Source organism: Arabidopsis thaliana, chromosome 4 (assembly GCF_000001735.4).
Source record: "Arabidopsis thaliana chromosome 4, partial sequence".
NCBI lineage: Eukaryota > Viridiplantae > Streptophyta > Magnoliopsida > Brassicales > Brassicaceae > Arabidopsis > Arabidopsis thaliana.
The window spans coordinates 5,442,449-5,456,775 of record NC_003075.7 but is presented as its reverse complement, the minus strand read 5'-3'; the positions used below and the strand labels follow the sequence as shown (position 1 = coordinate 5,456,775).

The 14,327-nt window shown below is 31.5% G+C and overlaps 4 protein-coding genes across 5 annotated transcripts; 1 reads left to right on the top strand and 3 right to left on the bottom strand.

Annotated features, from left to right (window-relative positions):
* Positions 1-675: 675 nt before the first annotated feature.
* On the top strand, positions 676-2,196 carry AT4G08570 (Heavy metal transport/detoxification superfamily protein). The gene is made up of 2 exons (NM_116926.4): positions 676-957; positions 1,358-2,196. The coding sequence occupies exons 1-2, from the start codon at positions 801-803 to the stop codon at positions 1,651-1,653; spliced, it is 453 nt and encodes a 150-aa protein (NP_192597.1). The 5' UTR covers positions 676-800; the 3' UTR covers positions 1,654-2,196.
* Positions 2,197-3,592: 1,396 nt separating this feature from the next.
* PUM15 (pumilio 15) lies at positions 3,593-6,342 on the bottom strand (the record flags this gene model as incomplete). The annotated part of the gene is made up of 6 exons (NM_116925.1): positions 3,593-3,983; positions 4,039-4,202; positions 4,580-4,742; positions 4,842-5,135; positions 5,462-5,600; positions 6,060-6,342. The coding sequence occupies 6 exons, from the start codon at positions 6,340-6,342 to the stop codon at positions 3,593-3,595; spliced, it is 1,434 nt and encodes a 477-aa protein (NP_192596.1).
* Positions 6,343-8,137: 1,795 nt separating this feature from the next.
* Positions 8,138-8,727, bottom strand: AT4G08555 (uncharacterized protein). Its single transcript, NM_179014.2, has one exon. The coding sequence runs from the start codon at positions 8,583-8,585 to the stop codon at positions 8,376-8,378; it is 210 nt and encodes a 69-aa protein (NP_849345.1). The 5' UTR covers positions 8,586-8,727; the 3' UTR covers positions 8,138-8,375.
* A 1,157-nt stretch (positions 8,728-9,884) lies between these two features.
* AT4G08550 (electron carrier/ protein disulfide oxidoreductase) lies at positions 9,885-12,431 on the bottom strand (the record flags this gene model as incomplete). 2 transcript variants are annotated; one of them, NM_001340595.1, is made up of 6 exons in its annotated part: positions 9,885-10,104; positions 10,191-10,387; positions 10,469-10,760; positions 10,834-11,067; positions 11,155-11,210; positions 11,289-12,431. In NM_001340595.1, 6 exons carry the CDS (start codon positions 12,429-12,431, stop codon positions 9,951-9,953), a joined length of 2,076 nt encoding a protein of 691 aa, NP_001329617.1. In that variant the 3' UTR covers positions 9,885-9,950. The 2 variants fall into 2 exon arrangements, with proteins under 2 accessions (NP_001329617.1, NP_192595.4); NM_116924.4 differs by lacking the exon at positions 11,155-11,210 and having other exon boundaries at positions 10,834-10,961.
* Between the last annotated feature and the right edge of the window lie 1,896 nt (positions 12,432-14,327).

Here is a 14,327-nt window from a genome sequence, read left to right as displayed (position 1 = left end):
ATTTAGAAATAAACAAACAACGATCGGCCAAAAAAACAAAAAAACGAGAAAAACTGAAAAAGTATTCGTACGTATTACCCACCCAAACTTGCATGGGTTATATATAAGGGTGTGTTGGCAAAATAGTCACTTTTTCATACTTAATTAGGAAAGTAGTCATTTTACTATTCATAATTTGTAAAATAGTCATTTTTTGCTGTTTGATTCGTACACTTAGATTGTACATCACTTTTAGTGTACAAATGTAAAGTGTACGCTGTATATTTTTATATATATTTGTACACTAAAAGTGGTGTACAATCTAAATGTACGAATCAAACAGTGAAAAGTGACTATTTTACAAATTATAAATAATAAAGTGACTATTTTTCCAATTAAGTTTAAACAAATGACTAGTTTACAAATTAACTCTATATATAATGGATTAAATGCCAAAAGTTTCATTTCACCTCGGTGGAAGTTTCTTGCACCCTCCACGAGACCCCAAAAGCAATTAATGATCTTTGTTTTGTTCTTTCAGAAGCAATAATGTAATCCTATTTTATTTTGTTTTTACTAAGCAAAAGAAAAACAACTCAACAAATAAACAAATAATCTGCTATTGTCACATGAGTCACATCTCCTTTACTATATGAAATGCGCTCACTGTAGATAAATGTAATCTCATCCCTGCACCATATATGGTACAAAGAAAGAGCCTTTCTTCCTCACTTTTATCTTCACTCTCCTTGAACATATTTTCCCTCTTAATATCTTCAAGGAAAAAAAAAAAACTGCAAAGAGAAGTGGTGTGAGTGAAAATGGGAGTGGAAGGAACGATGGAGTATATATCAGACCTTTTAAAGAAGAGGAAGAGGAAGAAGAAGAAGCAAATGCAAACAGTAGCTCTCCGTGTTGCTCGTATCGACTGCGAAGGCTGTGAACGTAAGATCAAACATGTCCTCTCCGGTGTCAAAGGTAAAGAAAATCAGTTTTAGCCAACCATCATGATAATGGTTAGAGATTTGCCATGTTGGTCGAAACCACGGATCAAATTCATTCCACTACTTTTGTACATGCCCCGTCTAAAGCATAGAGCCATAGACAAAGAAAATCATTAATATATGATATATCTAACATTTTTTAAATGCCAACTTTTATTTTAAAAAAGTAGATTTTTCTATATATGTACAAAAATAATATGAATGGGGTATAATTAAATTTTAAATCTCGAGTGGACATATTGGCATTACAATATGTGTTTTTGAATATATATAACACTACCAATTTATATACTCGTTGGACGATAGAAAATGTGACATTTAACAAAAAAAAACATGAAAATTGGATTTAATTTGCATTGGACTCGTTTGGACAGGGGTGAAGTCAGTGGACGTGGACGTAAAGCTGCAGAAGGTAACGGTAACGGGATATATAGACCCAAAGAAGGTTTTGGAGGCTGCCAAGTCAACGAAGAAGAAAGTGGAGTTATGGCCGTACGTTCCTTACACAATGGTGGCGAATCCGTACATATCTCAGGCGTATGACAAGAAGGCACCACCAAACATGGTTCGGAAAGTCCCCGACACGGCCTCTGTCAACGAGACCACCGTCGATGACTCTTACACTATTATGTTTAGCGACGAGAACCCTAATTCTTGCGCTATCATGTAGAAGAGTGTGCTTTTGTAAATTAATTAAGTATATGGCTATAGATTATATTATACTATTATATATTATCGGTTTTGGTAATAGTACCTACGTAAGAGTCGTGGTGTACGGGTTTGGCTTTACAACTATTACGTGAGAAAATCGAGATTTCTTAACACTTATAAGGAATTTAAATAAGAGGTTTTATAGATAGCTAAATTATGTTTTGAAATATTCTGCTGATGAGTGGATGATATATAATTCATTCGTTTAGAGTATATTCACTTTTTATTTTGGATAACTTGGGTGTGATCCAGTTCAAAGGATACCATAAACTCCGAGTCAAATCGCGGAGGCTTTTTTCCCAAGCTGGTTCTCGGGTCAACGAGTCATGAGCAGAGCGTGCCTAGGTTTTTGGTGGTCTTAGGCAAATAAGGAAAAACATTTTATACATATTGTGATAAAATGTCTGATAATGTATAATTAAATTTAACATATTTTTCAATAATTCCTGAATTTTTGCTTTCACCGGATTATCGGGTACTCTTATGAAATAGATTTTCGATTTAAGCTCGGTGTTCACAAGTTGGAGAAAAAGTTCGGTATATCTAAGACTCACTATATACTGATAATTTTAAAGCATATAAGCTAAACAAATATATGGTGACATGTGTTTATATAAAAAAAGATGATACATTCGGTTCCTCAGTAGCTTTAGCTTTGCCCTTTGATTGGCCCTTATAACTTAATGATGGAGTTCCGGTGCTTCCATTTTTTCTCTGTTTGATCCTGATTAAAGAAAACAGAGACATCAATCAAATAAACTAAAGTAAAATGAATAAGCCAAAAGCAAAATTATACAAGTGAATCAAAATATCGAAACTAAACGTAGAAGACCAAGATTGTGTTTATAAGTAGAGAGGAATATTATCTTTCACTCATGATTGACTACCAACGACTGTTTTTTTAAGAAAAAAAGGTGTTTAGTTCATAATATTTTTTGTGAAGATAAATCTTGATGGAAAAATATATTTATAAGAACTGATATTAGATGTTGGTTTTGATAAAATTAAAATATGAAATATTCAAAATAGTCAAAGATTGAGCTGATTTAAAGGAACTTATATAGTTGTTGTTTGTGTAATATCTTATATTCGACCGAAACAAAATTACAAAATATCCAAAAATTTGAACTGATTAATTTAGTATTTGAATTTCCTACATTCTCTAAACAAATTAATTAATTTCAATATATTAAAGATTAAAAAAAATTATAAGTTTTCTTCACGTTAATTTTGTTCCTCTTCTATTTTAAGGCTAAATAATTTTTAAAAAATTCCTTAGTTTTTTTTAGATTTGTTTCTTTTAACTTCTGTTGAAAAAGCTAACAATATTGGCTACTTTCTCTTCTTGATGTTTTACAGCAGAAAAGACCGAGAAATCGAATGAAACAGTATGCACATAATTCTTCAACGTTCCTTTGTTTTCTCTTTTTGTTATTCTTCAATGTTTTCTAATTTAATTACTTCAATTCCAAACACAGGACAAATGTGCAGCTTGTAAGAAAACAGTTTATTCCTCTATAGAACATGACAATGAAAGGAGAATCTTCCCACACAAGACTTGCTTCACATATGTATGCAAACTCTAAAACACCTAACTTTATGAAACATAAAAAAAAGTGAAGAAAAGTCTTCTTACATTGCAAAGAGTATCGAAAATGCCTAAAATGAAAGATAAATCTAACAAAAAATGCCTACCTATTTTCTAATTAACTATAAAAACACAAACACAAACACAAAAACAAATACAAAAACAAAAACAACACCAACACCAACACCAACACCATTTATCAATTGTGGACTCCTCTTCTCTTTGTAGATGTTCTTCTATGTCCAAATATTGAGTTTCTGGAGTAATTTTCTCCCATATACATTGCACCTCATGAATGGAACATTTCTGTTTATATAGAACAACAATACATGTCGCACATGATCCTACAAAACACCAACCACAATATAAGTTGGTAAAAATCCACATAAAACGACTCCGAATCATCATGTTTATCTCTTACCTCGGATACAATCCACGCTGTTTGAATCACATAATCTCCATATGGATCTACAAGAAGTGAATCAATGTCACTTAGCAGCTCCGCTATGATCCTCCTGGAGGAAAATTCTCTACTTTCCAAACACTTCTGCACCACGTGACTCCCATACTTGTCATAAGAGAGTTGCACGTAATTTCCATCAAGATGTTTCGAGAGAGCACTTGTCACCTCATAATCTTTCAAACGCAACAAATATTGCACCACGTAGTTTCTGACCAATAGAGATTTTGGTGTAAGAGTACTTAATGTGATTTATACAATGATTAACGCAAAATCATAAAAGAATCTTATCTTACCCGTAGCAATTCCCGCATAATCTTACAGCAATACTGATTATCTCCTTAATCAAAGGGTCTCTTAGCTCTCGAGAGGATTGTCTAATCAATTTTTTAAGCATACAACATCCATTTTGATCTATTGCAACTTGATAACAATTTTGAACAATCACTTCAAGAAGATACTGTCAAATATAGAAGAGACCACACATGAAAAATGATCAGTAAAAAGCATATATTAACAAGTTCAAACCGGTTTACAAAATTAATACTTATGGTCTACCACTACTCATTTTCTTGTAACACAAGCAAGAGAGCTCGAAAGCCTTTGTTACACTTTTCCCACACACAAAACAATTTAAGTTTTGAAAGCTATGTAACCGCGAGATTATTAAAACCAAATTTGATGAAATAACAAGTTCATAGTTCGAATCGGGCCATCTAAAATTCCAAAAATGTGTTGGAAATTTAAGTATTCACAATCTTGGTTATAAGAATTCTGGTGAAAATCTCTATTAGCTATAAAATAATGTTTGAGGAACAAAGAAGTAAAGATGCTTACTCTGGTATGTGAAGGAGAAAATTGATTGAAGCAGAACAAAATCACACGATGAGCAATAACGTCCTTGGTCAATAGAAGTGAAACATAGCATAGAGTTTCCATGAACCGAGATATTTGCTCTTCAGAACAAAGACTACGCATCAAACCTTGTATTGCATGTGTTCTGTTATCTCCAACATAAGAGAGAAAAAAACAAAAAAAAACAAGTCACATGAATGGTATTAGTGAGACTAAATGAAATGGACATAAGAATAATGCGTACCCGTGTGTATGGACACAAAGCCTAACAAATTCAAAAGGTTCCTCAAGGACTATATCCAAAACCCGAGTGATCTGTTCATCGGTGCATTTCTCCATAAGCTTTCGAAAGACTTTATGGCCATAATAATCAAGCATCAATTCACATACATGTGAGATCAAATTGTCAAATATCTTATCAATTGTCTCCTTTAAACCCTTGGCAATCACATATTGCAACATGTGAGACTCTATACCGTCTTTAGCACGCGATAATAGAGTATTGCGGATTCCATACATATAACCATATGCATCATCACTCCAAGGGGTTTGGTCAAAGAAAGGATTACTTGGTAAATAAGGAACGTCTTCTAAATTTCCGTATGGAGAACCCATGACACTAGCACTACGACTACGTTCATGAAAAGACCTAAGAGCATCATACCCATTAACATAATTATCTTTCAATCTCTGACTGATTCCTCTGTTCTCGTCCAGTGTTTTGCTGAGAATCTGAAGGAAACCAGTTCACACGATCGGTCATACCTTGATCCCCACGGTCCAGTTCGGAGACACCAAATCTTCTAAACTCATGTTCTAGGGTTTGCAAATCAGAAGAAAATAAGGTTTCAGGTGAGTAATCACTCAAGGGAAACGAATGGTCGTAAGTTCTGAGACGCTCCCACAAAATCCGTTGAGCGGGAGATTCCACGGCTTCCTGAAACGGTGCGGCCGCCACTCTTTCGTTCTGATTGCTCATTGGAGAAGACTTGGACCACGACGACTTGGAGATGCGTTTAGTAAAAGGAGATGTTGAGAAATGAAAGATCAGGTTCCGATAATTATTAGAGATGCTAAGGTAAATCTTATTTTATAAAGTATGAATTTCAAAATTAGGAACTCATATGATTGTACCACGTGTTAATTTTATTGATCTTAGATTTTGACACGTATAAAACAAGTATTTCCTTTTATTAATTTTAAAATAAATGTATATTTCTTTTTTACTTTCAAATCATAATATAACTTGAGAATTTTTTTTCTTATACAGCTTTTTTTTTAAAATCATAAGATTTTTTTTTTAATTATTATTCTTAGATAGCTTGTTAAGAATTTTAATTTATCCAATCATACACTTTATGCATATTAACCGGATTTTTAATAAACTTGTTACCTTCTTTCTTTAAATAGATCCCATCTTCTCTAGCTCTCCAATCCCATAGGCCTCCATGATCCTCCATACTGAAAAGCTTGAATGCCGTAAAGCTTTGATAGTGTATATAGTTAGGACCTTGTCTCAAAGTACACATAAAACGGGTGGTACCCCAAAAGTTAGTGCCAAAATAATCTAGAAAATGTCCTCCGATTGGTATTATATGTGGACCTAATACATCATCTTTAGAATAACACCTCATCCAGAGGTTTTTCTTGAATTTGAGCTCGTTCGCGATCCTGATTCTTGCTCTCGATACATGGCCAAACATGCAAAGGCTAAACACAAACATAAAGATGGATAGGTTTTTCATTTTCATTTTCTTTTTGGTAGATGTTTAGATCTTTGGTTTTGGTGTTGTATATATATACACATTTGTATTACTATTGTTGGCACACATTCCCTTCGGTATTAGATTCAATGTTGTAACACATATGGCATAATATCTTACATTTTGAATGATTTGAGTTTTAGTGAGTTTTTATATGATTTTCATGATTTGAGGGAAGTTGATGTGATTTATTGTAAAATCTTTTCAAATTCCATCTAAAACCATGAGATTTGGATTTCTATATTTTTAACTAAAAAAGTCTTATCAAATCCTCTCAAATCCTTTAAAATTAATAAGAATCAAATTCACAAACTGTTTTAAACAGTGGATTTATTTTTAAACCATTAGTTCAATAACAGTATTGGATTTTACAAAAGTTTTTAAAATCAATGATTGAATAACATAAAATTTGTAAATTTTACTGAAATCACTTAAAATACTAGTTTGAATACACCCCTCGTAGTTATATGTGATTATGTGAAGATATGTTACAATAATCAAATTAGGTATCTCTATATAACTATAAAAATTGAATTTTGAAAGAAATAAAATAAAATCAAGCAACCAATTGTGGATAATATTGGAAAGATTATGCTCGAAGATCAAATGATAATCTATTAACCAATTGTGTATAATCAATCGATAATACTGGAAGATCAAACGTAATCAATTATATATCCCCTATTACAAATTTACAGTATAATTAAAGAGAATTAAATGATAATATCTTTTTATATTTGGAAACGAAAAAGTTCTAAAATTATTTACGAAATTCATTCATTATTAATCAGTTAATTGTAAATGAATTTATTTAAAAACGTGAACATAGTAACTAATATTAATATATTTATAATTTATATAATGAATAGAAGGGAAAATCATAAAAGTAATGATTGTTTGTAAAAATACCGTTTTCTAATACCCTTTCGCAATAATAATCTTTTCTGTTGGTCATTTTTTAAATATCTCTTTTCTTAAACAAAATGATCAAATTACTTATCATCTGATGAGAACATGTAAAATACCTCTTTTTTATCCATCATTTGTGTTTGATATCCATTTAAAAATACCACTTTTTCCGCCAAAATTTATTTTTCCCTCCAAAAATTTATTTGGAATATTTTTTTCGGGAAAATCAATATTTCATTTTATTAACGTATAATATTTTCAAAATATGGGTAAAATAATCATTAAATGACAAACAAGAAGGGATATAATTAAAAATAGATAATTTTGAAACAGCATTTTTAGCAATTTTTCATGATTGTTTCTCCAAAACATATACGTAAATAAATAAATAAAACATTTCATCAAAAATATTCTATTGTTTTTTAATATAAAATAAAATGAATATGTAAGAGAACAACAATAGAATACATTAAAATATGTATATCATCATTAAAAAAATTCATATTATTATTCACTTTACTAATTCTAAATACAAAACACATCATTATGTTACTGTAATATTATGAATATTATAATTGCTTAAAAATATTTCTTAATTACAACCAAAATCGTAGTAATATCTTCTAGCTATCTAGCTATATATATATATATATATATATATATATATATATATGTTCTTCTTCCTCCATTGTTCCTCTATTTCTTGTAAAAACACAAAGAGAAAATCTGTATTCTCCTTTGCAGATATGTAACTACTCATCCATTGCAAGCCCCCTTTTTAACAGCTCTTCAAAGAATCTAGAAACTTCAGCAATAATTTTTAAACATGTTGCTAGAAAATCCTCTGGTTTTTGCTCTGTTCTTTTTACTTCTTTTAAAAAAGCTAAGAATCGAATGATTCTTCAACATTCCTCTGTTTTCTCTTTTTGTTATTCTTCAGTGTTTTCTAATCTAATTTCTTGAATAGAAGTAAGCATAAGATTTACAACAATCAATATAATTCTTTGTTATTAACTGTAAAAAAAATATTACACAAAAGAACAAAATGAACCAATCATAAAAAGTTAAGAAAAAAAAAAAATACATAACCATATACATATAGATGTTTAAATATCTGCAGAGGAAACCCTTGGATTAGTATGGAGGGTCTTCTTAGATTTCTTCGTTTTCCAGATTTTACTCTTACCTCCAACATTTTCTTTTTCTTCCTCTACTTTTGCCTCTGCAAGCTTCATCTTCATCTTTTCTTTATAAATCTTCCTCATCGCGTAAGCTTCTGCGAAACCCGCTGTGCTCGATCCACCGACACCGTACATCTTCCAAAAATAAAATCTACGAATCAAGATTGGTCTAAAACTTAGTGAGTATGAGGATGAGGCTTTATTTTTAAGGGGTTTGGGGATGTATTTATAAGGTTGTAGAGAGGGTAGTTACATGGAATTTTCCATTCGACGGTCAATTTTGATTTTTCTTTCTTTGTTTTGTTTGTTTCCTTATTTGGATTTCTTTAATTTGAGGAAATATCATAGAAAACGTAGAAAATTTGAAAAATAAAGTATATTTGCTTGGAAACCAAGGGATTGATTCTCTACCATACAAAAGCGACCGAAGCAAATCCTAAACGTTGACATACACTAGTACTGACAGGTCAACTTAAATAGGACCGTAACTTGGTGTTCCATACCATGTCAACTTAACTAGGAAAACTATATTGGATAACAATTTTTGACATAGATGAATAATAAAATAAGTTAAATAACTATCAATATTTTTTATTAGGTTGATTACAATATAATCTATAACTGATTACATTGTTTTTCTCTCGGGTTAAACTAACATATTATATTCATACCTAATAAAACAGTGTAAGATATTCATAAGAGAAAAAAAAAAAAATATATATATATATATATATATATTATTTATTTATTTATTGGTATAAAAAATATAAATTATTTGTTGATTTGTGTAGTAATTAGAAATGACTTTTGAGGAATTAGTTATGAATTAGTGTTGAAGTCAATGTGTTTCGTTTCATGAAATTAAGTAGGTGAGTGTAGAAGCAGAACTTAGATACATCAAACAAAATTTGAAGAATAGAACGCAATGAAAACTATAGTTTGTATTCACCAAATGCATTTAAACTTATTGGACTTCGTCTTTAAATGTAGATGTTTTCAAATAATCACGTAATTAATTTTGGTGGCGAAACTAGTTTTAAAAAAAAAATGAAATTAATTAAAGAAACAGTAAAGTTAGTTAGTGCATAAATTCTAAAAAAACACAAAATATTAGTGAAGAAAATAGATCAAAGTGGGTATATATGAAAATACTTGAGTCCATTTGACATTTGCTTATGTAATGCATGACGATGACGATATGTCCAAATCAAAATCTTTTACGAGAGTCCATTTGCTTATGTCATGCATGACGATATGTCCAAATCAACTAGTTCCTAGGAATAAAGCATACTAGTGTTTTCTCCAGCAACAAATACTACAAAAGTTTATCTAAGTCTTTATACCATATTACTGTTTATGTAATTGAACATCTCTCATTAACTTCAAGTAAAATCTCCTTCACCAAAATCCAAAACAATGTTCCATCAATTGAACCAAAGTTATAGATTTATGTTGTTGTAATGATATATAGCTAAACAAAAAAACGGACATATGAGTCATTTAGTTGTTTAGTCCCCAATCATATGGTTGGTACTTCACTTCAAACTGAGTATCAACTAAACAATCAAGCAAAGCTTCTGAAAGTTGTGGCTCCAAAAACGTTGATGCATGCTTAAGTATCTCCTCTTTTCCATTTCCAAAATCTACCCCATACCTATGCAACGGAACATGTTTAGTAAAATGAGACAGAACCATGAAACAATGTTGAACTAAATGAAATATATGTCTAAGAGCTTTTACCAATCAAAGATTTTGCTGATCTCTGCAACTTTGGCATTGAGATCAACTCTAAGTCCACCACATCTTAAGAAATCGCGAGCTGCCTCCATTAGTTCTTTATCGATCTCTCCAGGCGTGAAGCATCGAAGAGGTGGTCCAGACCGAGTTCCACAAACCAGAGTAAAATGAGTCAAAGGCTCTGCATAAGGCAGAGCAACCTAAAAAGACATGAGACATATATGAATCAAAAGTATTCATGAGACTTGACTCAACAGACTAACACTTAACAAATTTTTTACCTTGGAACGTTTATCCTTTACACCAAATGGTTTCATAGGATTAAACATCGGTCGCTGGTTACCCCTTAGAATTCCATTTTGTATAGCCGAAAGCGAGTAAGTGTAGCCACCAATCACATACTTGAAGTCCATAAACATCTTGGTTCGATCAAAAGTTCCTGCTGGATGTCCCCATACTAGTATTGAATGTATAGCCATCATGTTATAAAGGTTTATGAAGAACGCTAGCTTTTCCTCTCTTTGCATATCTTCAAGCTCTACTCTATGAAGCTCCTGGATTATTCGCAAGTACCTTTGAAAATCGAACAATACTCGGGTGAGTAACAAAACATTAGAAAATAGATAAAGAATGTCACTATACATACCTTGCAAACTCTTCACTCCCATGGATGCTTCTATAGTCCACATGTTTTCCATCCGGTGAAGTGTAAGCTTCAAGAATCGCTCGGTACACAAGTCTGAGTCTCGATGCGATTTCCACAATCGGCCTTGGCTTCAAATCGATTATTCCTCTAGGTATGTTGTGACATTGAGATGACACTATAGGGTCATCGTCTAGAAACCGATACAAGTGATTCCCATCCTCAAACAAATTCTCCCTAGTTAACCGCGAAAGAATGGAAAATAAGAAGCACAAATGAAAGTTGAACACCTAAAAAAACGTCGGTATGGCGAAGAAAACTCACTCTAGGACATGTTGAAAGAAGAGATGGCTTGCAAGCTTTCGAGCAACTTCAACTGCCTATACAACAAGATTGGATTTTACGTGACCATAAAATCCTCTAAAATCTTAAATTCTCACAGTGATCATAGTACTTACCCCATCTCTTTCTAGTCGTTGATCCGCAGATAAGAAATCAACAGCTTCAGAACCTAAGAAACAGTTTTTAAACCTACGCATCTTATAAAACCGATCCTTAACTACACAAGGCTTCATCTTCAACACTATTAAAGCTAGCTCATCAACAGGTCCTTTACTCGATGCATCATCTTCCCCTGAAAAAGGCGGTAAAGGAGCTTCCCGAGGCGGTGTTTCTTCTATCAAATGTTTGATCTTCTCCTCAAGCTCTCCTGATTCCTCCAATACCTTAAGCTCCTTATAACTCCCAACTAACTTTTCATTAAAGAATACCATAGGAACAACATCTCCTCCACTAATCTTTTCTAGCTCCACCTTTCTTGTCGGGTAAATATCGATGTTAATCTCGACATATCTTAGCCTCTTTTCATGCAAAAACAATCTACATCCTCTGCATTCCTCACATCCTAGTCTTGTATACAATATAATCCTACCTTTCATCACTACAGGCTCAAACACTGTCTCCTCTTCTCTATAAACCAAATCTTCGTCGTTTTGCATCATCTTCAAATAGCTTAAAGGATTCCACAAAGACTTTCCTTCTGTTTTAGGAGATTCCACCTCATCATCTTTAGTCCCATGAGCTGCATTGTCAATACTTAGTTTACCAGAAAGCCGACGAATCATTGTATGTACCGCAACTTCGCTCTTCGCTCTAACAAAGTTCTTGATCGCCGCTGCTTTCTCTGTCCATGCAGAAGAAGTTGATGAATTAGATTCTTGTGATATTCCGCTTCGTTCATCAACAACAGTTTCTTCACAAGCTTTCGTTATTTCAGCGGAACTCTCACTATCATCATCATCATCACTACTATCTACAGACATTATCTCATCAAGGGAAACGTTATTATCTCCTTCTTCTTCTTCATGAATATCTATAGACTCCATCTCCTCCTCTTCCTCCTCGATTTCGACAACCGGTTTACGAGTAAACTCTTCTTCTTTCTTCTCCACATTGTGTTTAGGAGACACTTCTTTAGCTATGATCTCAGCAGATTTCCTCTCCTCTTCCACATTTTGTTGTTTAGGAGAAACTTCCTTAGCGATGATCTCAGCAGATTTTCTCTCCTCTTCCGTATTTTGTTGTTTAGGAGAACTCTCCATATTCGTCGATGATGACGCTATAACAGAGATTACACATAATCAAACAACATGCAAAACAAAAGATTGTCACATAGTATATAAAGGGTTAGGTCCACTCCACCTATAGCCAATTAGTTTTACGTTGGAAGCGCAAATCTATCAAAAACACTGCAGTATCTCCGAGGGAGAGACTGATTTCTCAAGTATCAATTCAGAAAAAGGAGAAAGGTAATGAGAAACTTACAGATCCGGAGAGAATCGTTAGGGAAATGGATTCACAGAAATTTGATAAATAAAATGTTACAGAGATAAGGTAATGATCCAAATCCTTTTGTGTATAATTTGATGGAAATTAGAAGAAGAAGAAGAAGAAGAAGGAGAGAGCGATTATCAGACAGAGGCAAGAGCGAAGCAGAGGAGCGGGAGAAGCGGGAATCTCATGGGTTGGGGTGGTTTTGTAAATAACTCTTTGTTTTTTTCTTCTTCACTAAGAAAAACAAAAACAAAAACTGATATGAATTATAGTTAATATTCATTTTGATTTTAGTAAGTTTGTGAATTTGTTTAATATTGAAATGAGTAATAATAAATTCAATTACTGAAAAACTTAATGAAAAATATTTTGGAAATAGATTTATTTTTGTAAGAAAAATTAATTACAAAGAGAGAGTTTTGAGTCATTTCTTATTGAAATTAAGATATAAATATTTTGGAAAAAAAGGTGTGTCAAAATTTTAATTTTGTAAAGGGCCAAATATTAAATGTATACTGTAATGAATCATAGGTATTATTTAACCTATATATACATTTTTGCAGCAATTTTTTGAAGATAATGTTTGAGATTTGAGCCATAATTCAACAATTAATTCAAATGGGTGGGTATAACCCGATTTAACTTTGTTCGGATCCTACATAAGATGTTTAGTTCTGTTCGGATCTTAGATAACATTAATTCTTGAAAAAATTACCATTTAAAAAAAAAGACAAAAAACGAAATTAATAATTTAATTACTAAATTTAATATAAATATTATCTCTAAACTAACCATATTTGTTATTTACCTTAACTAATTTCCTAAAATAATTCTACCTAATTTAAACATAAATATATGATTCTTCTTTCACTTTTATTTGATCTTATATTTTATTTATTTTGAATTTATATAAAATATATATACTTAATAAAAACTATAATATTTTATGTACATGATGTAATTCAAAAATTTTAAAACGAGCATATATTATTCAATTGATGAAGAAATAATATATGTATAATGTTCCACATCGCTTAGAAAAATTGGACAATGGTTCAAAGCCATATTATAAAAAGGACCAAAATGATTTTGATTACGAATGAGTAGGAAGCTTGGTTTATCAGGCGTCCTAAATTAAAATTGTTATCCAGTTTACTCGGGTTCTTTGTTTTAAAGAAAAAATTATAAATATTTTAACTTTATCAAAAGTTAAATATTATAATTTTAAAAACTTTTAATAAAGTTTAGCTTTAAAAAATGTTTTAAATATTTATAATTTTAAAACATGAAGTTTTAAAAATTACAGATTGAATTTTATAAGAAATTTAAACATTATAAATATATATATATAATATATATTAATACGGGGCGATATATTACAGGAGAAATCCTAAATAGAAAAATCAAAATTCAATGATGAATTTTGGGTCGATATTATATTTTTTTTGAAGTTCAAATTTTATAATATTAAAATTATAAGAAAATGACAAAATGATGTTTAATTTCAAGGGACTGTGTTATATGGTAGGACGGGTTTGGGTTGATAATAACATGGGATGGTATATTACGATTGTAAAATGTCCCACATCGCTTAAAAAATTGGACAATGATTCGGAGTCATACTGTAAGAAGAACCAAAATGATTCTGATTACGAATGAGCAAG

Coding starts and splice junctions, on each gene's coding strand:
- AT4G08555 (NM_179014.2), bottom strand. CDS start 8,585: ATGTACGGTGTCGGTGGATCGAGCACAGCGGGTTTCGCAGAAGCTTAC.
- AT4G08570 (NM_116926.4), top strand. CDS start 801: ATGGGAGTGGAAGGAACGATGGAGTATATATCAGACCTTTTAAAGAAG. Junction 958..1,357: donor TGTCCTCTCCGGTGTCAAAG/GTAAAGAAAATC, acceptor TCGTTTGGACAG/GGGTGAAGTCAGTGGACGTG.